At 30.9% G+C, this 27,476-nt stretch overlaps 1 protein-coding gene and 1 long non-coding RNA gene across 2 annotated transcripts; both read left to right on the plus strand.

The window, feature by feature from the left end:
• Positions 1–3,189: 3,189 nt before the first annotated feature.
• LOC143081018 (carboxypeptidase B-like) lies at positions 3,190–11,444 on the plus strand. The gene is made up of 7 exons (XM_076257251.1): positions 3,190–3,219; positions 6,787–6,885; positions 7,625–7,735; positions 8,293–8,386; positions 9,539–9,744; positions 10,174–10,258; positions 11,195–11,444. The coding sequence occupies exons 1-7, from the start codon at positions 3,190–3,192 to the stop codon at positions 11,386–11,388; spliced, it is 819 nt and encodes a 272-aa protein (XP_076113366.1). The 3' UTR covers positions 11,389–11,444.
• Positions 11,445–23,859: 12,415 nt separating this feature from the next.
• LOC143080235 (uncharacterized) lies at positions 23,860–26,186 on the plus strand. Its single transcript, XR_012979666.1, has 2 exons — positions 23,860–24,066; positions 25,539–26,186. It is a non-coding gene; the product is annotated as an uncharacterized LOC143080235 (long non-coding RNA).
• The last annotated feature ends 1,290 nt before the right edge of the window (positions 26,187–27,476 follow it).

The following is a 27,476-nucleotide window of genomic DNA, read 5'->3' on the forward strand; positions in this document are numbered from 1 at the left end:
GTCTTTGATGGATAATTGTCTTTTTGGCATTCATACAACATAGTTTTTTTATGATAGTTAGACTGTTTTTATTCATCTTCAAGATATGAAAACTGAAGATTTTAAACATTTGTGAGGACACCACTTGACAATGATCAATTCATTCAAGAATACGACCGTAAACTTATGTAGTTATTACATTATTATTGCTTATAGTCATGAGCCATTGACCTTAGTGGGAGCAAAAATGGCTTCTCAACAAATATTGTGCAATAAACTTGAGCTTCACTTAAAGGTTCTATTTATCCGCGATTTGCATTTTAATATGTATTCAAACAAAAAAGAAATCACTGGGTTTTGAGTTTTAAAGCATTTTCGCTTGGCTTACAAGCTGTTATTTTATATTAGAATAATAATACATATGAATTACTGGTATGTCGGCGATAGTGACCAAGTTATAATATTTGAAAAATATTTGCGTTTGTTAATAATTTTGTAAAGACTACATCCGTTTTCAACCAAACACGCTCATGTACTACATGATGTTCAGATATAATGAATCTTTCATCTTAATATAATTGTCCTTTCGAATAAAAATTGAACAATGACGCATAAGAACACGATACTTACTTTCTGTTAAGAGATACATTTTCCATCCAGTTCCAGTTTGCATTGGTTGGCTGTACTTGAATGTCTTGGAATGAAGTATACACTGTTTTGTGTCATTATTATAGAAAAACGTCATGCATTTCTTATTTTGAAAGCATTGATTAGTACAAGAAGCTAAACCTCGAACTATGGACGATCCGACGGCCCCAACTATTTGAAAATTTCCCGAAGTTAACAATTGCGCTTTAAAAGTTTGAGTTAAAGTCAAACTCTCAGGAATAAAAGAGATCAAAACAACTAACAGTATACAAACATGTGTATACTTCATTGTCGCACCTAGAGTAAACCCTAAACGTCTCTTTATATATGCGAAAAGGTCTGTGTGTGAACATATTGGTTAATATCTGCAAACAAATGTTTTTTTTATATAACAATGAGTGAAATAGGAATCAAACTTTATATATTTAGATGTTTTGTTTCTAATTAAACGTTTGCTACTTAATTATGTATTAGTTTTTACCATTTCTGTTTAATTACAGGTTGTAAAAGTCCTAAGCAAATATGCCTATATAAACTGTTATAAGATTGAACAGAAATATCAATTTAAATATTTTTGAACATTATATTATTATGATTATTTATTTGCACAGCCTAAACATATTTTTTTCTAGCAAACATGTTTCAGTTATCGGACAAACGTAATACTACTCATTGGTACTATAATTATATCTTTTGAATTGTAGTAAATAAAGGCAACAGTAGTATACCGCTGTTCAAAACTCATAAATCCATGGACAAAAAACAAAATCGGGATAACAAACTAAAACCGAGGGAAACGCATTAAATATTGTATAATTATAAACAAAAATGCTTGGTTTTTTTGTGTCTCAAAATACGTACGTCTTTGTGAAGGATGTTTGATATTCATATTTATCAATTTTGGTTCCTAAATTATTGTTATGTTTATTTCCAAACATTTGTCACACGAACTTTGGATTCACTTTTCCTACAAAATGAGACATAAGACAACCAATTCTGATTACTTATTGAACTCCTTCACTTCGATAACTATTATTATTCCATATTGATAAAATATTAGTAGGTTTTTCTATAGGAATTGGATTTTGAATAAATAAGCATATTCACCTGCGGAAAAAGGATATTCACCGCGCAAAACGTCGCGTGCTTTTACGTGTATAATTTTGGTAAAAAACGTTTGATGTACAATTGATTTTGGTAAATATTTTCCATTACGTTCATTTCTCTCGGAATATGGAATAAAACATTTACTGTCTTTTGCTTCAGTACATATGTTGTTTAATTGACTTTTGAAAAACTGATATTTACTGCGGCCGTTGGCTCCAGTGAATATCAGTTTTTCAAAAGTCAATCAAACCACACATTTACCTCATCAAAAGACAGTAATTGTATAGTATTTTATTTTGAAGCCTTTGTTGCAATTATTCATATTATAGATGCATTCCTATACACAAATTGTGTTCATATCTATACAGATATATATATTTTAGGTACCTGCATTTTATCAGAATTTGATTTTATCATCCTGTTTGCAATCATTATAAAAAATACGAGTCTGTGGATTGATTGAAAATGAGACAATTATTCACCTGGGATCAAATGACGTAGTTGAGAGCAACTATAGGTCAAAGTACAGTCTTCACCCATGATCAAAAGCCATACCGTATAGTACGCAAAAAAATGAAAAAATATGAATAATTTCAAAGAAAACATTCGGTCTTACGCAAAAACAAATCACTGACTTCTGTTTTTTCAACATTTTTAGGCAGATATTTGGAAGCATCCGAGATCAGCTAATAGCAACATGGACGTACACGTGGATGCAAAATATTTAGATCAATACTCATCCGATTTGGAATCAATAGGAACTGATTATACAAAATGGATCGATGATGTTCAAAAGTGAGTTCTCTTACAGGGTCTGGATGGGGTCTAAATATCCCGTTCTTTAAATGTGCAGGCAATGTTCCATATTTGCTTGATATTCTCTGTATATTCCCCCATTCATTATTTATTGTGTTTAACCCATCAAAACCCTCGTACATGACAACGTTAAATCATGTATTTGTTGTAATGTTAGGCTAATTGATAGAGAGAATAAACCCGTTTCTAAACAAAGACAATTAGAAGGTTTCGACTTGGCTCAGTATCATTCAGTTTCTGAGGTAAGAAGAGGTTAATAACTCATATACATTTATAGCCCTTTTCTAAATGGATTTTCCACAGCTTCAGCAATATTGAATTGGTACCAGTAAAAGATTCATCTTTTGCAAAAAATACTAGTACACTGAAATGAGAAACAAAGTGAAAATTCGAAGTAGATATGCAATTGCTTTCTTATATAACCGTAAGTATTATCGGACAGTGCGTGAAAATTACTGTGGTATCTATGAGGGAGGTTTACCGTTACAAAATATTTACCTAGTTGGAAGGCAAAATATGGCATCCATAAATATTTGCATGAAGGCTTTTATATTAATATATTTCATAATATATGACACGTTAATTGCATGCGTTGTTATAAATTTTCTCAAGCAAAGTTATAACGTCAGATTTGTCCAAATGGAAGGTGCATGTATCATGGAAGACTTAGTAACTGTTCCATCATCAGAAGTTTTGTATTGAACCCCCTCTGACACTGAGTAAACTATATCATTAACATTGTAAATATAACAAAAGATTTATATTTTTTTAAACCAACGTACGAGGTTCAGCAGCTCTATGATTCTTCAATAGTAAAATTGAGAATGGAAATGGAAATATATGTCAAAGAGACAACAACCCGACCAAAGAGCAGACAACATCTGAAAAAAGTATCGCTATAATTAAAAAAAAATCTAAAAGTATTACTGGTTTTTTTTTTAAATTAAAAATTACATTACAATACGTACACATTGTAGTTAATTAAGAAAATTTAATATTCATTTTATTTACAGATTTCACAGTATTTAAAAGAGGTAGCTGCAGCTTCGAATCGTGCACAACTACACACAGCTGGTAAATCTTATGAAAATAAAACGATTGATTATCTCAAGCTACATATATTATAATATAGACTTAGTTCAAGCACTTTCAAATAAAAGTATATTGTTAAGTTAAGTTAATGTAACCGATAATACTTAAATTGCAGTTGACCTTGTATAAATATAAAGGAGTAGGTCCGGTAAGGACCGATTTTGGCCTCAAATTTCAGGTTCATCTAACGAACGATTTTGGACACTTATTAAACACTTAAAAAAGTGTCTATTTCAATTGATTCAATTAGTTTATGTGAAAGATTTTAACTGATTTAGTCATTAAAAACGCTCCGATTCAAGCTTAAATAAGAAAAATCTATCAAATATGCAAAAAAACGTAACTTTTCAGATGGTTTTTGTCAAAAATGAAAGTGGCCGCATCCGTGTTCATCCTCAACCTTTATATATGTTGTGTATTATCATTAAATACAACTTACATTTCAATATTATGAATGAACACGAATGCGGCCACTTTCATTTAAGACGGAAACCGTCTAAAATTTAACTAAAATGCTACAATTGTGAAGATTTTATAATTTAGCATGATTTAATGATGTTAGTACCCGATATATGTGCATTGTATTGTCAAAAACAGCCCATATTTGTGTAGCAGAAGCATTCTTCATTCCAATATATAGCTAAAAGATTACATTTTCACAATTTTGTAAAACTGCTATATTTTTGGGGCCAAGAATGGGTCTTACTTAACCTACTCCTTTAAAAAAATCACTTAAACAATGTCTCCGAAACAGTTTTCTTGAGACTTGGAAAGTAACCAGAGATTCTTATTTACCGGATAAAGGTAGATTGAGTACTTATTTTAAATTTAAATTCTCATTTGGTAAAGAAACCTTAAGCTATCTATCCTCTATAAATAATGGCAATTGTCAAATTCTTACAAAATTTAGATTTAGTAATCACAAATTAAGAGTTAAAAACTGGTCGCCATGAACGCAGGGTGAACATGCCAGGTAAATTAGAAAACATTCCACGATGTGAAAGACTTTGTCAATATTGTAATTTGAATGTGACTGAAAATGAACTCAATTTTTTTTTAGAATGTCCTCTATATGTAACTTCAAGAACCATTTTACTTGATAATTTATCTATGGAATATCCAAAAACTAAGAATATTTAAGTAACAAAACCTATTTATATGGATTATGACAAATGATGATGATAATTCTATTAAAAAATTATGCAAATTATTTGACTTTAAACTTAGAAGTGAGAAATAATACTGTCATGTAAAAATTAATACCGGTTTTAATGATAATATTTGGTGCAGGGATGGGGTAATTAAAAATGTAATGGTAATTAAGTGTAATGCATTACAATTTAACATGTAATTGAATGTAATGTGTAATTGAGCATTTTTTTAATTACATGTAATGGTAATTTAATTAATTACATTGAAAAAAGCATGTAATGCTCAATTACTTTTGAATTACATTTCAATTACATGTACTTTTATGGTATTACAGTTAAGGATTTGTGTTTAATAATATAAATTGTAAAATTATATATAGTTTTCAAATATTAATATCAATGCTTTTTTAATATATGAAGTCTGTAATTTATTCTGAAGTTTTTATATCATTTATTTGACCTACAGATTTTTTTGAATAGTCTTATAATTTAAAAAATGTGATAATCATATATAAGGGTTGTTCAGTTTTTAAGAAAGATCTTTAACTAAATAGATTGATTAATAATAAACACCCTGTTAAACAAAAACAATAAAATGTGTCACTGTGAAACATCTTTCTGAGACAGTTCATTTAGAATTTAAAATCACTGCATACAATCATTTTGTCAAATTAGTATACACAAAAGGAAAATAGAAATAAAAATCAACAGCTGTAAAAACAAACAGCAATTAATCAGATTAAAATGTCCAGGGGCAATGCCACTATTACAGATATTTTATCTTATTAGCAAAATATTTCTAATATGTAGACATTATATACATCGTTTGTACTAAAAATTATTTTCAATATTGTGACAAGCACACTTTTTAATATTTTTAAAGTAAAATAAACAAATATTTTAAATTCATTTATAATTTCTTTATTCATATTATGTTTAATTCAAATGAGTTCATTTCTGAGATGTCAAAATACCCCTTGATGTATTGGCAAGTTAACAGGAACAAATTCCCTCTCCTATCAATATAATGATCTTCTAATCATAAAACATCCGTGTCCTGATCAAGCAATAGCTTGCACAACATTAGCTCCTGTCGAAAGACTATTTACAATTGCTGTTTTCAGACCAGAAGATTCAGACTAATTGACAAAACATTAAAATAACAATATTAAATGATTATCAAATGCAACGCTTAAACTATGCTTACATGAATATTTTACACATGCACTATATAAACATGTAAAATATTGTTAAAAAATATCATGATGAAATGTAATGTGTAATTTAGTTAATTACTTTAGGTAATTGTAATTTAATTTATTACATTTCAAAAACTGTGTAATGTGTAATAGTGTAATTGACCATTTTTGCAATGTAATGTGTAATCTAATTAATTACATTCCAATGTAATTGACCCCAAGTCTGATGTGGTGAATAGTTATCTTTCTTTTGCTGAATTGACAATGTCGTATATATACTGTTCTTTTGTTTTTATATAAATCATATTATAATGCTTAATTTCATATTGTTTCTAAACATGTATTTATATTTTGTCTATTTTGATTTATTTATTTGTAATTGATATGCCTATAAGGGCCCTTTGATTAGGAAATAAACATATTTGATTTGATTTGTACAATCCGTTGACATGGTAGAGTTAAGATAGAATCTTTGACAGAGATGTATTTTTGTAAAGCTACTAAAAAATATCAGAACGCTTATATACATACTATTAGTGTGAATTACTTAGATCATAAAATACTTAGACTACTTTTGTGCTACTTCTGTAGTTGTAAATGATTCACGACTATATGTTTGAACCAACTTTTACCATTCATTGGAACAAAAATCGCATAGAAAAATATCTTTTACATGTAATAGTTGTACTTAAATGCAATCAATCACTGTTTAATGTCCACAATGCTAAATTATGGTTTTGGAAAAATAATTTGATTTTGTTTTGAAATTTTAACTGTATTCAAATACTTGACAGATTAGTACAGGCGGTTCAAAGAAAGCGATCTTTATTAATGGTGGATTGCATGCACGAGAGTGGATATCTCCTGCAGTTGTTCTATACTTAATTAATCAGGTTTGTGATATAAAATCATATATTCCTTTTATTGAAATTCATTCGTTTATAGAACTGAAAATCATTTTATATTATTATACTTCACATTAAAATGTCATATTTTGATTGGCTAATAGGAGGGTGTTAATTTACTTTATCACATGGCTGAGCGAGTGACATTTTTTTTAATGTCACCCTCTCGTCTAGACCACTAATATATCGATAAATAACACATAACTGAGAGGGTGATAGAGCGATTGGTACCCCTCGAAAAAGCATTGTCAACCTTGGCTTCCCTGCGGTTGACAATGTTTTTTTCGGGGTAACAATCTACTCTATCACCTTCGCAGCTATGAGTTATTTATAAAATGCGTCATGAAAAAGCCTCTTTCTTTAAAAGAATCCAAGTAAAGCCAAAGTTGCGCATGGTTATTTACTTTTTATTTTTATTAAATGTGTGACGTATGCTTCTTTAACTTGAAAATGTTAATCCTAATAGCCTGCGAATGGTATACTTACTTGGTGGTAATGTTGATAATGTAGCGTAGCAAATAAATAATTAAATATATTAATCTTGTTTTTGATCGCAGGTAGAAATTTGTAAAAATGAATAAACATATGAAGACCATCAGTTACAACATTAAGCAATGATAAACATGGTATAAACAACAACTGGAAAAGGGTTCAATAATAAGGTCAATCTTTTAGTTTTGATACACGAAATTTTTTCTCATAACAGCAGCTGATCTATTTTTTTCAGTTAGCTTTGAACCCGAGCAACAATCCTGCTATAGACAGTATTTTAGAGAAATTTGACTGGTACCTTCTACCTGTAGTTAACCCTGACGGTTATGAATATTCAAGGACAACTGTAAGTTATATTTAAATGAAACTCTGGACTATATAATTCACAATTCTAATCATTCATTTGACTCTATGAAAAAATTGAAAGACCGGCAGAGATTCAAAAGGGTAATTCAAGTCGACATCTATCGACATTGACCCGACAAAATGAAAAATGATCAAGACAAACAACAGTTCACAAAAGTTAACACGACAAATAAATACTGAGGATAAAGACCCCCTCCAAAAACCCATGGTGATTTTAGTTGCTCCGAGAGAGGGTAAGCAGATCATGTTCCACATTTGTCACCTGTCTTGTAACTAGTGTAGGTTCATACTCGGTGAATATAAGTTAAATTTGGTATTCCAAATGTGATGTCTGTTTTATTAAACATCAACCATAACATCTCATTTGTAGAACATGACAATACATACAAGTATTAACCCCGTGATGTTCGTCTCTCTTCTTTTGTTTTTGAAAGGTTGTGCGTGGTTTCTTCTAGATATTTACAAATTTTGCATTATTCATAATTTTTAAGATGCTACCCTATGGCTGTAAATACGATCGTTTTTGTTATATATTAGGAAAGGTATTGGAGAAAGAACAGACAACCATCATCATCTGGTTCCTGCATTGGCGTAGATTTAAACAGAAACTTTGGATTTAAGTGGAACCCAGGTTTGAAATCAATTGACCAAACAATGTCCATCCGGTTTATTTTAAAGAAATTATGTTTTCTAAACAAACAATCGACTGATTTGACTTCTAAAAATTAATTTAAGTTACGTCAGCTCTAATAGCACATAGAAAATCTTCATTGCCCATCACTAAAAACCTGCATATTCTTGGATAAAGTAATAGAAGAGGGCACACAAGTTTGAAGGTTTAGTCATTGTAATTGTAAGCTAGCTGAGGCACTTGCACAACTTTAGATCGAATTTTGACATGCAGCCAAATTAAAATCCGAATAACACTCTTCATTGATTTAAAGAATTAAAAATAATACCAGGAGGTAATAAAAATTTGGACCAATAATACTAATCACACGATAAAACTCCCAATAAACACCATTTACAGAAATAAACCTACAAACACGTGACAAAAAGTCTACGTCCCTTAATACAACCACATTATTTGGATTTAGTTAGGATTTACCAGACTTTTTTCCTGTTTTGACTATTTAGACCACATCATGTAAAAAGTAACACAAAGATAGAAACCATATAATAAGTACACTACAGCTACAGCTACCAACAGGTTAACCAATAATTAAAACTCAATTGACATGTACTTGTATTCAAATACTATTCAGCAGCTACTGCAACAGTTACTAGTAATAAAATAAAAATAAGTGCTATAAGTAACTTTTAATGATTTACTTTTGCTACTTATGAATCTGGACAGAGTACAAAGTTTCCTACTCATCTTCCAAAAACTGTTTTTGAAAGATTTATTACAGTCGATTTCATTAAGTGAGTAGCCAAAGGTTATACCTCTTTGGTTAGTTTGCTTGTTAGCTGAACCGTCAAGACATTGTAAGGTCAGGTATACTACCCTCCTTTCGAAGTAGCCTAGTCCAACAGACAGATATATTGGTTATCTACTATACTAGTCTACTCTTAAAGGAGGGTAGTTTACCTGACCTAACAATGACTTCACGGTTCAGCTGACAAGCAAGCTTACCAAAGATATTACCTTTGGCTACACACTCAATGAAATCCGCTGTAAAAAACAATAATAGAAATGCTTACTATAAAAAAATCAATTCCACACATTAAGAAATAATCACCAACTGTTATATCCATAATCTTTTTCAAAATGTTTTTGTAGCGATTGGTGGAAGCACTGATACATGTTCGGAGGTTTATGCAGGTACCAAATCATTAACTGCACCAGAAACAGCAGCTGTAGGAAAACTGATGCGTGATATTCATTGCCACACAATAGCATACCTCGACATTCATGCTTATGGACAAATATGGTTATGGCCATGGGGATATACTGCTGATGAGTTGCCATCTGATCTCGAATACTTGGTTAGTATTAAAACAACGTAATAGATAGTATGGTATCACCAGTTTGTCTGATGTCGGTTGCTTTGTTCTTTATGTTAACACTTAACAAATTTTGTATTTGTAAGAAAGTTTACACCTCTAATAACTCAACATTGCATATTACATGCAGAAAACAAATCCATTTTAACCCTTTACTATATAACCAGGAATACAACGATAAATACAATTAATGAGATTTTCTCTGAACTAGATTTCTCAAAAGTATTTATGGAAACAGGGATAGGCTTTATTTGTTAGTTTTGTAATATTTGATACAGTTTCTTTAATTATCAAACTTCAATGAATTAAATTCTTAACAGAAGAGGTAAACCAACAAACCGTCTGCCATTACTTTGATATATATTATCCTTGCATATAGATTTTGTATATTTTTTATGTATTTTCAAACAGAAACACTATTCAAAAGTAGGAGCAAATGCAATCAGCAACAAATATAATACTCAATTTATGATTGGTAAAGATGCTACAGACCTATGTAAGTACATAACTATGTTCCTATATTATTGACGAATTAGGGTAGTATTTTTGTATTAGTAGTGCAGTTGTCACTTTGTATCGAGTGGGTTGATGGTCAAGGTCAGTGCATTCGAAAAGGTTGTCACGAATAAGATTATGGGAAGGCAATAATTCGATAGTAATACGTTTCTGACGATTTAGATACAAATTTCATATGTCTTTAATGAACAAAAGTACAAAATATGTACAGAACCTTCATACTAATTAAACAAGTCATTCAACTACAATACCCTTCCTTTTTTACGAATGAGACCTACCGAATTATACTATTTACCGGATTTGTAATAATATGAGTAACACGACGGGTGCCACATGTGAAGCAGGATCTGCTTATCCTTCAGGAACACCTGAGACGAACCCCGGTTTTTTGTTGGGGTTTGTGTTGCTTAGTCTTTGGTCTTCTATGTTGTGTCTTGTGTACTATTATTTGTCTGTCATGGCGTTGTATGTTTATTTTCAATATACGAGCTTGACTGTCCCTCTAGTATCTTTTGTCCTTTTTCTGATTGATAAGATAACGTATGTTCGAAACGTTCCATTTTCTATGACAATACTTCCAGTTTTTATTATGTACTTCTTTTTTTAAACATAACTTTAATTAAACTATGAGAAACAGTCAAATTCAACAAGTCAACTGCAGTAAACAACAACAAACAAAAAAAACTCTGTCAAATAATTGTTTTTATAAAGTTCTTTTTTTAATATCGTGTTTCTCTTAATGTTAGCTTACTGCTAGTTTAGGAGAATCATAAAACGTTTTTTGTAGCGCAGCATCTCACTTGTTTAATGTTTCCCTTAGGTTTGTTTTTTAAAATACGCACCCGTTTTTTTTCAAATAAATAATCATTATAATTATTATATTTACCATATTAATATTATAATAATTTATTGTTAGACCCAGCTGCTGGAGGTGCAGATGACTATACAAAAGGCGTGGCTGGTATACAATATTCATACACTGTAGAATTGAGAGACGAAGGACATTACGGATTTGAGCTTCCGGCCAATCAAATAGTACCTACTGGAGAGGAGATGTTAGAAGGCATACTGGCATTTGCTAAAGAAATATTTGTACGTGAAGGCCTATAAATTGTCACAATGTAACGAATAAGGTTTTAAGTTTTCAAATATATTTCTACGGTTTATCTTTGTTTTTATTTAACTTCTGTCAATTAAATTACAAGTATAAATCATGAGTTTTCAATTAGAGGGAATTAACAAAATAATGACTCGACGTATATTGTCCTATAACAGTAGAAAAGGGTACATGGAAAGAGATAACAGTACCAAATAAACTGCACCAAAACCATTAGAAATTTGTTATGTGCCGGTTTCATTTATCTATGAATGCCTTATCGTTCGTCGTGTCGAGTAAAACCAAGTAAAGTCGTGAACGGCGGCAAACATATGTTTCGTACAAAAAAAAATGGTAAAGGTGTCCATAAAATGTTGGGTGCAATTTTTTAACGTAGAATATTTGCTTGCGTGTAAATAGTAATATTTGTTGACAAAGTCTGTAGCGGTAATATTCGTTGTTAGTGTGAAAATTTGAAACCATTATCATCAAAGCACTGCATAAAGTATAGTAATCTATATGTTTGAACTGTGAGCATGGAACATGTCCCGAATTTCTTCCTTGATTGGTAGAAATCCATCAAAATTAAAACTAAATGGAAACAATTATTCTGTCCAGTATTATTTTACATAATTCATTAGGAACCACAAATAACACCGAAATGGTATACAAAGAACAATAATGCCATCATTGTACTGCACAGTTGTATTTTTAGTCTTTTACGTTGGTGTAAGGGGATTACGAAACTTTTTTTTTCTGATTTAAAATATCAATGTCGTAAGCTCAATTGGGCGTTTCAAAATCTAAAGAATCATGGGTAATTTCATTGTTCGTACCCCAAAATGAAAATAACGTCACGTCATTGGTTGATTTTTCATTGTTTAGAACGTTAAAAACCAATCACAACGTTATGGTGTCAATTTGAAAATATAACTCAGAATGCATTAGATTCTGAAACGGTGAATTGCCAGGACCTTTTCCATTTTTCACAAATTAAAGCAACAGTAGTTTACCGATGTTCACATCTCATATATCGATCAAGTAGATTAAGAATCGCTTGAACTCTAAATGATGTGAGAATTGGATGAGTTGACAAGAAAAACGAATCATGCTTTAATCTTGTATTTTTTTAATTTTAGTTTCTTGTGTACAATTTGGCGTTCATTATCACTGAACTAGTATGTATTTGTTAAGGGGAAAGCTGAAGGATGTCTCCGGGTGCGGGAATTTCTCGCTTCATTGAAGACCTGTTGGTGACCTTCTGCTTTTGTCATTTCTATGGTCGGGTTGTTGTCTCTTTGACACATTCCCCCATTTCCATTCACAATTTTATTTGCATGCATCACCTGTAATGCAAGATTCTCTTTTTTATCCCGAAGACGAATCACAACACTTATGCTAAATTTCTTTCAAATTAAATATGGAACTTTTATTGACATTGATCAAATTTTAAAATGCAAAGTGATTAAACATAATAATGCAGAAAATAGTCTTCCAAAAAACATTACGTGTTTCTTTATTCTGCTTATCATTTATCGTCGTTAATTTGCGTTGTGTTACATTATACTCCTTTTCAAGCAATACTATCAGACGTTAAAATAACGAACATCAACGCCGACGCCTGCAAATTATAAAAAAAGTCCCCTAGATCATGAATCAATTTCTCGATTTGCACATTGTTCACAGGGTGACGTTTGGGTTGTTAGTCAGATTCTTGAGTTACTATTTTTGCCAAGGAACAGTATGTGGCTTGCACATCAACACTTTGTCAAGCACTATCTTCAGATAAATGATATTCTCTTGATTATTATCAAACAGTTATTCTATGGTTCTTTGATTGCAGCATAAACAAACAATATGTTAGATGCATTACTTTATATATTGATTTTTGTAATTTTGATTATAGCTGAAAATCATGTTAGGAAGAATAATAGCAACACCAGAGGTCGATTATGGTATTCAAAGACAGACGATGATGTATCTTTTGAAAATAGAAATGCAGAAAAGCAACAAAATAAAACAAGTATTCTCAACCGAATTGGTGCTAAAGCAAACAAAATAAACTACAAGAATTGTCTGTGATCTAAGTACTCGTAGTGTTAAAATCAATTTGCAAATGATTTTTCCCTCAAGGAACCGTCTTTATGTGTGACAAAATTGTTGTATCGGAAGTCGACTTCTTTTTGGTGTATTTTTTTTTATTTTCTAGATGAAACATGTAAAATTAAATACTACCGGATTAGACACAAAAAGCAAAGTAACACTTGTAATTTCGATCAAATTTTAATGGTTTAATAAGAGATACATATTACAATTTTTCTTAATTAAATGCTGATTCTAACAATTACCATAACATAATTTTTTTGAAGGAGTAACGAAACATACAGAGTATTTTTCTATATTAATCCAATATTTTAAATTTCCTATCCCAACATATTTTGTTGGGAGTATGTTCTTACATCTACATTTCTATATATAGTATTTGAATAACAACAAGATATTATTAACGGTTTAACTGTTCACACAAAATCTTCAGACAAACCTAAAATTGACTTCTTTTGCACTGAAAGACAAGAAAATGTCATAATTTTAAATCCAATCTATAATGGGTAGCCAGAAATTTTGTGTAACATTACATTACCATAAAATGTGAAAAAAAACACTTTTCTCTGGTTTCTGAACAAAATGTTCACAGTTCAGTTTCTTTTAGTTAATATTTAGATAAATATAAAATACATGTTAAAATCCTCTGAACAATCTTAAACTGAAAATTTTGTAAAAACGAATCTGGTTGTATTAAAAGGCATAGAGTAATTAGATTTCCAATATTCAACCTGCTTATTTAAATCCATTTCCCATTATTACAGAAAGATAAAGTTTACACTGTATTATTAACAACAATATTTAAACAAAAGAAATATTCATTTGATCAAATAGGTCAAATTTTCGATATTTTCCATCCAGGTAGAACATTTGACCGTTGTAGACGACTCAATTTTTTCCATTGCAGTTACACCCCTCAATTTAAGAATCGACTAAGCTCTCCATCGGGGTACTTGTACTTAATCAATATATGTCAATCAGGGAATTGATATTAAAAACAAAAAGTCGTGCTTTAAAAAATAGGGTTTCTCTCCACTTCCGTGAAACGTATCATTAGATTTATTATATGATATTTGTAATTTTTCTGCATGACTCCTTCACCATCGATTAGACTCGTCTGCATATAATGTGACAATCTGGCCGATCGAAAGTGTTAGAGCTCACAGTGTGTAAAGCTATACGAAATGCATGCACCAATGTGACAGGTTAATTGCTTAACAAGGTCTATTTACATACATATTCCATTCTTTTTATATATATATTTTTTTAATTGATGCTTACTTTTACTGTTAGCTGTAATAGTGGCAATTATTAAATTTTGGTCATCATACGGCTTGGCTGCGGATAAAAATGTCTTTCATATGGAAGATTTCCTTTAGCTGCTGTTCCTATTTGATTCAAATAACTGCTGAACAAGGTGTGTTTACATACGTATTCCTTTCTTTTTATATATATTTTTTTTAATTTATGTTCAATAGTCTACATAACTGTTGCTGTTAGCTGTAATAGTGGCAATTATTAAATTATGGACATCATACGGCTTGGCTGCGGATGACAATGTCTTTCATACGGAATATTTCCTTTAGCTGTTGTTCCTATTTGATTCAAATATTAAAAACTTTCTCAAATTTGATCCCCAGAGTAGTGTCCATATATAACAAACAAGATAAGACAAGAAAAGATTTTTATTCCAATTAAAAGGCCCATGAATAGCAAAGTAATTTATTACAATGATTTTGATAATTGACACAGTAATGTTGATATAAAACATATATAAATTTGAATATAATCATCTAAATTCTAAGCTCTAGAGATCAGAGCAACACGTATTAGTCTAAAAAAGCATAAAAATTACTAGAATATCTAATAATATTAAAAGGCAAAATATTCTCAATAGGTTAAATAAAAACATATCTGGGTTGAGTTCATTATCGTAGCAGCTACGTAGTGCTACGTAGATTTTGACTATTGAACGTGTAGCTGTAAACTAGTTGTTACATATATATCGATAGCAGCTACGTAGCTGCTACAATATTAAACTCAACCCTATACTATATTGATAGCTTTCTCAGTTTAAAACATTTATTAATATAAATTGCAATAATTTTCAATAACTCTAGATTTTCTTTAATAAATAGCCAACTAAATTTTGCGGGTGGGTGTAAATACGAGCGGTCGGATCCAGGCATTTCTAAAAAGTGGTTCCCAACCAAGGAGAAAGGGGGTCCGACCCTCGGACATTCTCCTACCTAATCTTCCACTGAGGTGGGCATTATTCTTGAATCGATGCTTGGAAATTAGTGGGAGTAAGGTTCGAGGGAATTGGGAGTCGGGCGAAAACCAGGTGACGAGGGTAGTAAAGTAGAAAATTGCTTTGCTTTACAAAAAAAGTAAAAGGGGTGGAAATGGGAAGTATCCCATATTCATCCCTCAATAACAGGGACGGGAAACATGAAGATGGTAGAAAACAAGGGTTAATCTATGCCTCACTGACAAAATTGTAAGGGAGAGAGAAGTTTGAATCATCCCATGTTCACTCAATCAATTACATAGGTCAGTGTATTAAATTACTAAACGAATGGAAGAAGTAAGTCATTGAATGAATTGAAGAATTAAATCACTAAATTAATTTTAGAATTCTTCTTTTTTATAGGTTTCTCACAATTTCTGTATCCCATTTTAACAGTTTTATTGATAGTACTACTTTTAACTCTCAACCAAACAACAAAGAGGTTGGAACATGTTCTTGGATTAATTTGCACTTCTCATAAGTGCAAATTGGAACCACACTTTTTTTTATCGTAGAATCATCAAATTTGGCAATAATGTACCTCTGGGGATAAATAACACAATACAAAAAAAAAAAATTGGTGTGGCTCGCCCGGTTCGGCAACTGGAGTGAAAATAGTGACAAAATCCTGTAGGATATTTTTTTCTCCCATAGGATTTTTAAAAATCCTACAGGATTTTGAAAAATCCTATAGGATAAAGTCATAATCCCATAGGATATTTTTTATATCCTACAGGATATTTAAATCCTAAGGGATTTATAATCCCTTAGGAGAATAAAAATATCCTATAGGATATAGTTTCGCCCTTAGGATTAAAAAAATCCCTTAGGAAAAATAAAAGCATTTCCTATAGGATATTTTTTATCCTACAGGATATTAGTCTAATAAAATAATCCCATGGGATTAAAAATATCCGTTAGGATTAATAAATATCCTAAGGGATTTCATAACAGAAAAAATATCCTGTGGGATAAAAAAGAATCCTAAGGGTAATAAATAAATCCTAAGGGTAATAAATAAATCCTAAGGGAGATTAAAAATCCTAAGGGAGATTAAAAATCCTATGGGAGATCAAAGCAACTCATAAGAGAGAAAAAAATCCTATGGGAGAAAGAAATATCCTATAGGAGAAATAAATATCCTATAGGAGAAACAAATATCCTATGGGAGAATGAAATATCTTAGAGAAAAATCTATTTGTGAACTCAACCAAAGAACAGAGAATAGTTTTATATGTTTTTGTAGTATTATTTTATTGGAGCAGACCAAATATTCCCAGATATTATTGTTTAAGAATTGTTAATTTTTCTACCAATGACACAAATTACCGATAAGTGTACTTCAAACATGGAGCTTGCATTGAGTTACTGCTACTGGTCCGTTTGTTATTTTATGTTTATTATTGCCATTTGTGTAGTTTCTTCTGTTACCTATTTCTACATTTGACTCTGGCTTCTTTTAAATCGAGTTTTCTCTTGTTTAATGCATTGTGGTTGTTTATTCCTCATTTGCTAAAGGAATAGGGGCCAGTTGAGATATCAAAAGTCATGAGTATACATCCGTCGCCTGTCTCAAAGCAGAAACCTTTATCCTTTGGTAATCTCATGTGTTTTTTTTTCAATTTAAGTTCAAAAGTGCATTTTAGCGTTTAGTGTAGCAACCATTTCTCTGAACTATTATTCATTATTGTTTAGTGACCAAAAGAGGCCCGCCTCTATGTGCGGAATTTTTTTTCTGCATAGAGGACTCATCATTTTGAACTCATCAGGGTTCCTGTACTCAACCGACTTGTTGGGTACTGAGACATGACTGTGACACCATCTGAACAAAAACTGTGAATAAAATCAGAAGCAATTTTAAAACAACACATGGTGTTGGGGCTAAGAATACCACCAGCTTTTCATTGAAAGTAATGACAAGACAGAAACATGCGTCCAACGGGTATATCCAATACACTACAATTACTTAAACAACTTTGAAAATCGTACATAAGTGTTTTTGATTTTTTTATTTAGTATAGCTTGCTTTCCGTGAAGATATTTTTATTGTGGAGATGCCTGGATAGATTTGCCAGTAACCATACTTCTTCTATTGTGTCCTCAATATGCATGTAGTATTTGCAACTGAACATTTACATTAACTTTCACCAATAAATTCTTCAACAAAATTTGATAATAACTGAAATTTTATGGAACTAAACACTAGATGTAACTAAAGACAGTATTGTTCACCTAGGTCTATGTGCATCTCTGACAACAGACACATCAACACGTTAGGCTAAAATCACGGTACGTCTAAACACTGCTAAGGACTCCTTAGTGCACTAAGGACTATACAATGCCACTAAGGACTAGAAGGAGTGCTGTTGTGTGTATTATTTTTACATATTATGTTAGAGATTGATATTTCATGCATAAATTTCAAATTTTATAGAAAAATAATCATAAATAAACAAGATATTCAACATTATTTAGGCACGTGCCCGTTTTTCTTTGATATGCCGAAAATCAATGAACCGTTTGACACGTGCCAAATGACAAAACAATTCATTAAACAATCATAATCTTTTTATTTAAGGTAATAAACAATTGTATCTAAAAAAATGCATGCTTAATATTTATAATTAAATGTGTTGTTCTTATGAAAAATGATTACAGAACAAATAATTTTGTTTTTGTTTTACTTCTTTCCCGACAAAGTTATTTGCCACAGGTGCACGACTTTGATGTGCGCCTACTAAATGACTAATAAGTTAGAGTGTGGTCAGCTTGTTATGTAAGAGATATGAAGACAAAATAAATATATATATTGATAAGTGTTTTGTTTTTATTTTAATTTCGACAAAGATGCGTGTATATATACAAATGGTTTCACTAAAACAATACGATGGAATTGAGAGAGAGAAAATTATGTGTCGTTCTTGGGGTTTATCCAAACCACTAGTTTTCAACCAGCTTGATATTTGTTTACAAAGGCTTCATACGGTACTTATTTGTTTGTATATTTCGACATTTTATTATTCTTCTAAAAGTAAAAGAAGTTAAAAAAATCATTTCCCGATTTTAAGTCAGATTAAGTTTCATTTTCAAATATATAAAAGAGACAAATGTTTTAAAAATGTTCCACAGTTTTTAGTACAGTATTCACGAATTTTTTTTCAGTATGTGTAAATTTAGAGCTAAAGATATAATTCTGACAGAGAAAGAGAATGCTTCGTATGAATGCCTTGAAAATATGCCTTTACCACATGATGTGTAAATAATTATTTTTTGTAATGCAATATAATCAGAATATTTAAACCTAAATATATCACGCGATAGAAATATTTTCAACTATAATTTCTTTAAATCTACTTTTCTTAAAGAAGAACAAGTATCACAGGCACTTGTCTCAGAAAAGGTATATAGGAATTTTTTTTCTGAGACAAATGCCTGTGGCAAGTATGTCAGAAGGAAATCCGATTTGTATTGTTTTTAACAAATTGTCTGCTTAACATATCGTACGAAATAATTTATGAAATAATGACTATGTGCTATGCGCTTTACTCACTGTTGAAGGCCCGAAATATATTACTCAAACGGGTCATATATGAACTTAGTGTGTTGCATGTAGTAAAAATGCATTATCTTATTGGTTTCGTTTTGTCCAGTTATACATTTCTTAAAATGTCTTCATATATGAAAATAAATTTTGAACAGTGCACCATAAGAAACAAACTAAAGTGTTCCAGCTCCAAACCAGTCTATTGTTCAAACGCATGTCCGTCGTCGCCTGTCACCACATTAAAGCACGCTTGCAAGAAAAAATAAACAGAATAGAGATACGGGTACAAAACACATTATAGATAATGTGTCCGACCACCTGAAAAATAAAATTGGTTCAAGAGACATAGAACGCTACGAAATATTAGATTAATTTTTCGGTACTACCGGGCTTATCACAGCCCAATAACAAGATGAATTTAATGAAAACGCAACAAGCATCTGCCGGTTATCCAAACTTCAACACGTACTTTAAAAAAAATATATATAAATGTGAATTAAATATCTATAAAAATTTGTATTTCAGTCACTTATTAATATGAACATCAAATAAAAATCCGACATTAGATATATTTCTCTGGTGACAAATTTATTATTTACAAGAAATATACACTTGAGAAAATACTTCTTCATTCAGATTTTTTTGTTAATAAAATTAACAATTCATTTATTAGTATCCAACTTTATCAAAAGGATTCCCGTGTAATCAATTAATATGTAATTTGACACGTGTCAAACGGTTCATGGATTTTCGGCATATCAAAGAAAAACAGGCACGTGTCTAAATAATGTTGAATATCTCCTTAATTTATTATTATTTTTCTATAAAATTTGAAATTTATGCATTAAATATCAATTTCTACCGTAATATGAAAAGAAATTGCATGTAACAGCTCTCCATCTAGTTCTTAGTGGCATGTTATCAGTCCTTAGTGCACTAAGGACTCCTTAGCAGTGTTTAGACACACCCAGAATATCATTCGTAACTAAAACTTAAAAAAAAAATCATTATTGCTGATAATTTCAGAGATTAAAAGGACAAATCATTTTGCTTTTGTTTTATTTCTCTTCCTATAAATATTTTCGTGTGCATGGCTTTGATGGGCGCCAACTCTTAAATTAGAATATGGTGAGCGTGTTAAAATGTTTATACATGTATTAAAAAGTTTTATCAAGAAAATGTAATAGAAATGTCGACAATAACAAACTGAGATATTCTATGCTGAAAATAGATATAAATATAATTAGTGGTATGAGTGCTAATATTACAGTTGATTTGGCAATGGAGAAAAATGTTCGTATCCATCAAAAATTTTAAAACTTTACACACTCTGTGTTCTCTTTGATTTTTTTTTTATAAAAACCTATCTCCATTTCCAAGTTGTGGTCCCTTACGCGGAATTTTGTTGAAATTTGAAGACTATTAAAAATTTAATAGGTCAAAGAATAGCCTTCAACATTTGAGGCTTTTTATAGCCAAGGCTGCGTTTAGTTTAAACATATTTTATTTAAAAATTGAATAGGTCAAAGAACAGCCTTCAACACGGATCGGTGGAAATAAGAAAATTTGCAATTAGAGGCCGCAAGAATAGTAACAGGTCTACTAATATTTACAAAACCTGAAACTTTATATTCTGAGGTTGCCTGGGAATCTCTTTTTGAAAGAATAAGGATGTAGTCGTAATTGCGTGTCGATATCTTGTCAATCGTACTGTTGTTTTATTCGACTAACTAACTTTATACGGAAAATTTTTGCATTTTTTTTAAACTGTTAGTGTTAATATTGGAATTAAGTAAAGAGTCAAAGTTGAAATCATGAATAAGTGTTCCGTGAAAATTGTTTTCGAAAATATAATTTGTTCATAATTCTTTAAAGTAATAAACTTTTTTCAAATAAATTCTGATCTTCCCTCATCTGATCACCAGCATGGCTTAAGGTATTACTTCCAAAGGTATTGTAAGGGGTGTGAGGTGACACTTCCAGGTATTCAAGCGATTTCCTGTCGGACTTGCAAGTTCATGCATCGTTTCACTTCTGCAGGTAATTTTCAGTGTACACGGCCGATAACTTTTGAACTATCAGATGTATAATATACAACTCTGTCTTACTTGTCATAACTAAACTCATACGCTTGTTTATAAATAACATTTCTGGTGTAAAATAAAAATATAAATAATACCCAAAAAATAAGATTTGATGAAATTACAATCTATTTAAATATTTTTTCCAAGGTTGACTTTGGGAAAATGTAATATATACTCGATGTCAATAGTGAAGGACAGATTGGAACATACCAGAAATATTGATTTAAAAAAAAATGTACGCACTTGTCGATGATTCGTCTATACGACTGGGTAGAAAGTTACGGAACTATAGCGCAATTTAAAATATATACATGTATACATTAAACATAAGAAAAAAACATATATTTTGAATAAATTGGGGTAAAAGTTTGGTAAATAGACTAGTCCACGTATGCCAACAGTATGTAATCATCGAATGTCGATAGACTATTGTATACCAAAAAGAAGAAGACGAAGAAGAAGAAGAGAACCAATTTGATTTAGATACAGGTCGATGTTTAACTTGCTTTGGTTCATCGAAGTTGTGGACATAGTAAAATCACAGATTTATATTGACGTTACGCACGGTATTGGTGCCACTTAGCGTTACACGACGTTCCTAATAAAACAACGATTTTGACGTTATTCCACAAACTCCGGACAGTGATCGTTTCCGTTCCGGAACTGTTTTCCTTTACTCCATCAAGTGTAGAGTAGTATTCGGGCCCGTATGCGGATCGGAACTGGAACTGCCGGGGAGTTTGGTTATTCCAAAAAATGTACGCACTTGTCGACGATTCGTTTATACGACTGGGTAGAAAGTTACGGAACAAGACTGAAAAATACGGAACAAGACGGAACAAGACTGAAAGTTATGGAACAAGACGGAACAAGACTGAAAAAGTTTCAAACGTTGACCTTATATTTTACTCATGTGAAAATGCCGCTTAAAGTACAGAGAATATCGATGTTGCTTCTTTATATGTTTTATTTTTTTCAAGCGGGTGCAAATGCAAAATTCCATTTAATTAAAATAATTTTTAATATTTGAAAAGAATTGTCTGCAACAGTAACACAAAATAACAATTTGATGTCTTGAAAAATGATTTAAATATATAAAAAAGATGTGGTATGATTGCCAATGAGACCACATTTCACAAGAGACCAAATTGTCACAAAAATAAACAACTATAGGTCACTGTACGGCCTTCAACAATGAGCAAAGTCCATACCGCATAGTCTGTTTTACAAGGCCCTGAAATGACAATGTAAAACAATTCAGTCGAGAAAACTAACTGCCTCATTCATGTTACAAAATGAACGAAAAAGTCTGTTTTGTATATTTTTTTACTTTTTTTTTTTATCTTCGAAATGTTTTAAAACTTTCAAATGTGAGGCTCTTATTTTATCAACACTTTAATTCTTGGAGTATTATACTAACGTTAATATAATAGTCCCAGAATTTTATTTTTTATTTTTCTTAAACAGTGACTTATATATTGTAGGCAAATAATTAAGAAAATTCAGGTTATCAAGGAATTTTCACATTTTGTACATAAATCAGGCCGTTAGTTTTCTCGTTTGAATTGTTTTTACATTTATCATTTCGGGTCTTTTATAAATGACTACAAGGTTAGGGTTTTGCTCATTGTTGATTGCATATAGAAATAAGATTGTTATGTATGCCACTGGACGAACACTAATTGTGAATATTTTGATGGGAAACTATTGAGTATCAAAGTTCCAAATTAATTTCGGGATTTATTTTCTTTCTCGATATTCAATAACAGAAAAAAAAATTGCTTGTCCGCTAAATAGGGATTTTCTTGTTAAACATCGTTAAAAAGATGTGTGTCTAAGGTGAACGCCACAAGAACCCTGTAATACTAGTACGAGAGTATAGCATGTAAACATTCCTTCTTAATGATATGGTTGTTTTGGAAATCTTTTCTTACAACTCATGTCGGCGCTAACATGTCCTTTAGTAGTTTTTTTTTTTTCAAAAGTCCAATTTCACGTTTCCGCATTTTCGTGCATTACTTTTCCGAAATAAGTAGCGGCGTTTTTACGTTTCCGCAAATTGGTATTACTTTTCCAGAAAAAGAAATTACTATTCCGGAAAAAATTTAATTAAGGTATACCTGTTGATTGAAATAATAAAAAATAAATATTTATTAAGTTAAAGGTCATCATAACAAAGTCTACAGTAGTACATATACATTCACCGTTTACTAGTTTTGTATTTTGGTCAAGAAAGAAGTCCATCTTTTCCTTTTCATATTTCTGAACGTTTTTTTTTTAAAGTTAGAGTTATCATCTTTATGCAAAATTGAATGATTTCGTATACTAGTAGTATTACGTTTTCTGTGTCTCTTAGATTTTTTAAGAATACATTTTCGCATGCTTAAACATGATAAAGAAAGCACGTCAACTGTTGGACTCGTGAAAATATTTTTCAACTTTTTAAAGCTTCATCTGTGCAGAGACATATAATACAAGAGATTGGCAACTCTAGTAGAGTCTATATAACGGCCAATGAAATCACTTGGCCACCGGAAGTGCTTGGGATTATGATGTGACCTGGGATGAAGGAGGATCGAGATGAGAAAATTCCGCCATTGTTGTTAAAAGAGACGATACGCTTACAGATTTGTTTTCTCGTTTATGTCGATTGCTTTCACAGCTAAAGCATGTAAGTATATTCAAAAGATACATTTAACTAGTTCTACCAATTTGTTTATACTATAATGTGCTGAGATGATGATAATAATCAAATGCAGACCAATTTAAATTCGGTCCATTCAGCTTCCCCTCTTTATTGCTGTAGAACCGGTGTGGCCCACCATTTTTTTCCATAAAACTTTAAAATTTACGATTTTATATACAATTTTAAAGTGTTATTCTACTCCCGATTTTTTTCCCGTTAAAATGATACTATTTTCGTATATTTTGATCAAATAGTGTTTTCATAAAATACCATCAAAGGTGATTTATTTTTTTCACATTGATACCCAAATCAATGCGAGAATTACCTTTTTTTCATAAAACTTAGAAATTATCGAATAAATATGCAATTTAATGAGCCTGTATAAATTCCAAACGTTATCTTGTTAAAATAAGATCAGCGGGGCATATATGTGTATACCATGGACATGTACACATTCCAAATATATTCCTCTTTTCTTTATAAATTTTGCCCATTAATTATTCTCTATTCTTTATTTATTTTAGCACCCCATCATTCTCCAATCTTGATAATTTGATAAAATGTTTCCTCTTGTCTTTACTTTTCTGATTTCAATTTATGCAGTTATTCCAATACTCCTATTGTATGAATGTAGGACAGTGTCAGAAAGTCACAGGACAAAAGTCACAATTCATTTTTTCTGATTATTTCTTTGAACCAAAAAACGCTTATTTTTATTCTTGAACAATTGTATATAAACCAACTTTGTAAACAAGAATTATCAAAAACAATTAAAAAATGATCAAATAATTGTTGAAAAAACAAAATGTCAAACTGGTTTGGCACTTAAATGGCTTCATGGTGCCAAGAAATCTTTCTTTTGCATGATTAAAATTAAATAAATCTTCATTTTTCAAATATAATGACACATTTATTAAACTTTAATATGAATATATGTATTAAAAAGTAAATATTTAAAGATATTTCTCTTATATATACAAACAATTGTCAACAGATTATTTGTGCCTTTATGTCCTGTGACTTTCTGTCCGTTTACCGTTTGTAAACACCTTCCCATTGGCGGATTTTTTTTGGACGATCAATGAATTTGAATGGGGACATGTGGTTGGAACTCCCCATTATCCTGGGTTGATCCGCCCCTGCTTCCAGACCCTCATGAGATAGAAGCAGAGACTAAGTAAGTTGATGTCAGCAACTTACATTGTATGTTCACTGTACGATGTTTAACAATTGACAAATATATCAAATATTTGTTCTTAATAGCAAGCTTGAATTAAAGGTCCATACATGACAAAATGAAATTTAAAATAGATTTAACATAATAAAAACCTGCAGAATGTTGTATGACATACATGTAGGAAGTAAAGTTTAAAAGTAAGACAAATAGATGTTGTATATTAGGCTCTACAAATTCAAATTTCTTTTCAACTCTAAAATATTATTTTTTTTTAATTTAGAATGCCAAAAGAGGAAAAGATGTAGTTAGTTAACAAAAGGAGTTAAAAAGAAAGGTAATCCTCGACCATGGACAGCTGTTGATACCATTATGGAGGAGATATCTGTTGCAGTTGCAGTTTCAATCCACACTGAAGATGAAAAGGATCATCCAATTATGACACATCTCTGGTCGAGTTGTACGTTCTGAGGAAATTTCTATTACATCAGAAGAAGTCAAAGGAGAACTCTTGTTAGATGAACACTCAGACCACACTTATGCAGCAAAAGAACAGCCATTTGAGAATGAAAAAATATGTACGCTTGAATTTGATTGCCATGCTGATTTTTTTCTTGCACCACTGGAAGGCACAGAGCAACTGATTACACAATACATTTGTAATCGAGATATTTGCAGTGAATGAGACACACAATGAACATGAAGAACCTTGCCTTTCTCCCATTCTCCCTTTCAGACCTTATGCAATTTATTACAAGTTAGCATCAATGATACATGTACATATATCCTTAGCTGTACAGATACCGAAATTTGCATACAGTTGAACTGTACCAGATCAGTTGCAGGGAAATTAGCATGAAGCTCTCAGTTATCATTGACAGTAACATTATAAGTGAATGTTTGATAATAAAAATATTATTTATACCTGGAATGAGTTTTTTTCTCTTATATCTTGGTTTAATTATTGAAAAAGGATGGAATGATGTGTAGTGATAGTCTAGATATATTGTATACATAAATACTCAGTCTGACTGGTCCTTTTCATTTCAGAATAATGGGATGTATGACAGTGTTTTTTTTACAGAATGATGTAATTTGGTTTATCCAAAAACCACACCAAATTAATTGGTTTATAGGTTTTATAGATATGCTTACTGTGGGAAAAAAACATAACAAAAAAAAAAAAACCAAACAAGAACATAAAATTGTACGGCTTGTGATAATGGTGAAATCTATTATCAAGGCTTTATTATATTTGTGTCTTTCCAAAGTAAGAAGCCTGTAATTCACTTGTGGTTTGTTGCTGTATATCATATTTGGATTTTTTGGTACATAAATCGGACCGTTAGTTTTCTTGTTTGAATTGTTAAACCTTTTTCATAAATAGACCTTGTATAGTTGACAGTGCAGTATACATTTTACTCATTGCTAAGAGCCTTATGGTTAACGAAAGTTGTTTTAAATTTCTGTGTCATTTGGTTTCTTGTGGAGAGTTAAATATTATATTGCATATACTGCACAGAAAAGAAATGTCATACACTCGCACATCAATATATAAAAAATTGAAATATTTTCCACTGGACGTTAGGCAACCATCAATTATATCAGCCTGATCAACAACAAAGGTAGTCACATTTTCGTGCAGTTTGCATAAAGTAAAAGAAAAAGGTTTAAACTTACAAATCAGGTCAAATAGTTGTAAAACTATTTACACATGTGCATGTCTGTTTCAAAACTAAAAGGAGATTTTAACTAGTCCAAAAGTAAAAAAAAAAAGATGAATGGAAACATGTACGTTTCGGAACATTTAGATATCAAACTGGTGTATGCTTTGAAGTCAATTGCCAAGTTAACAGAAGTACATTGTATAACATAGTATTAAAAATGTTTCTTCTTACAAAAATTGTTACATGAAAAGGCAGCAATCCCTGCTGCTGTGAGTTCTTATCGTATATTTAGCATTTCCTTACACTTAAAATATGGTTTAATCTCTGTATATTTGAGGTCAAAAGTAAGACTTATATTGCCTTTTTCTCTTAAATTATCATTAAATGTAAGTCTGAAATACACAATCCGTGAAAAGGAGAAACCATAAATTTACCGACAATCATAAAAAAGAACTAAATGCAAGCTCATAATGTAAATTTTGAAAAAAAACACACTTAGAAACCAATTTACCGACAATCATAAAAAAACAACTTAATACAAGCCCAATTAATAA

Source organism: Mytilus galloprovincialis, chromosome 6 (genome assembly GCF_965363235.1).
Source record: "Mytilus galloprovincialis chromosome 6, xbMytGall1.hap1.1, whole genome shotgun sequence".
NCBI lineage: Eukaryota > Metazoa > Mollusca > Bivalvia > Mytilida > Mytilidae > Mytilus > Mytilus galloprovincialis.

Excerpts from the sequence above, each read along its gene's own strand:
- LOC143081018 (XM_076257251.1), top strand. The coding sequence starts at position 3,190 with ATGGAAGGTGCATGTATCATGGAAGACTTA. Across the intron at positions 8,387-9,538 it reads TGGATTTAAGTGGAACCCAG|CGATTGGTGGAAGCACTGAT; the intron begins GTTTGAAATCAA and ends ATGTTTTTGTAG. Across the intron at positions 9,745-10,173 it reads CATCTGATCTCGAATACTTG|AAACACTATTCAAAAGTAGG; the intron begins GTTAGTATTAAA and ends ATTTTCAAACAG.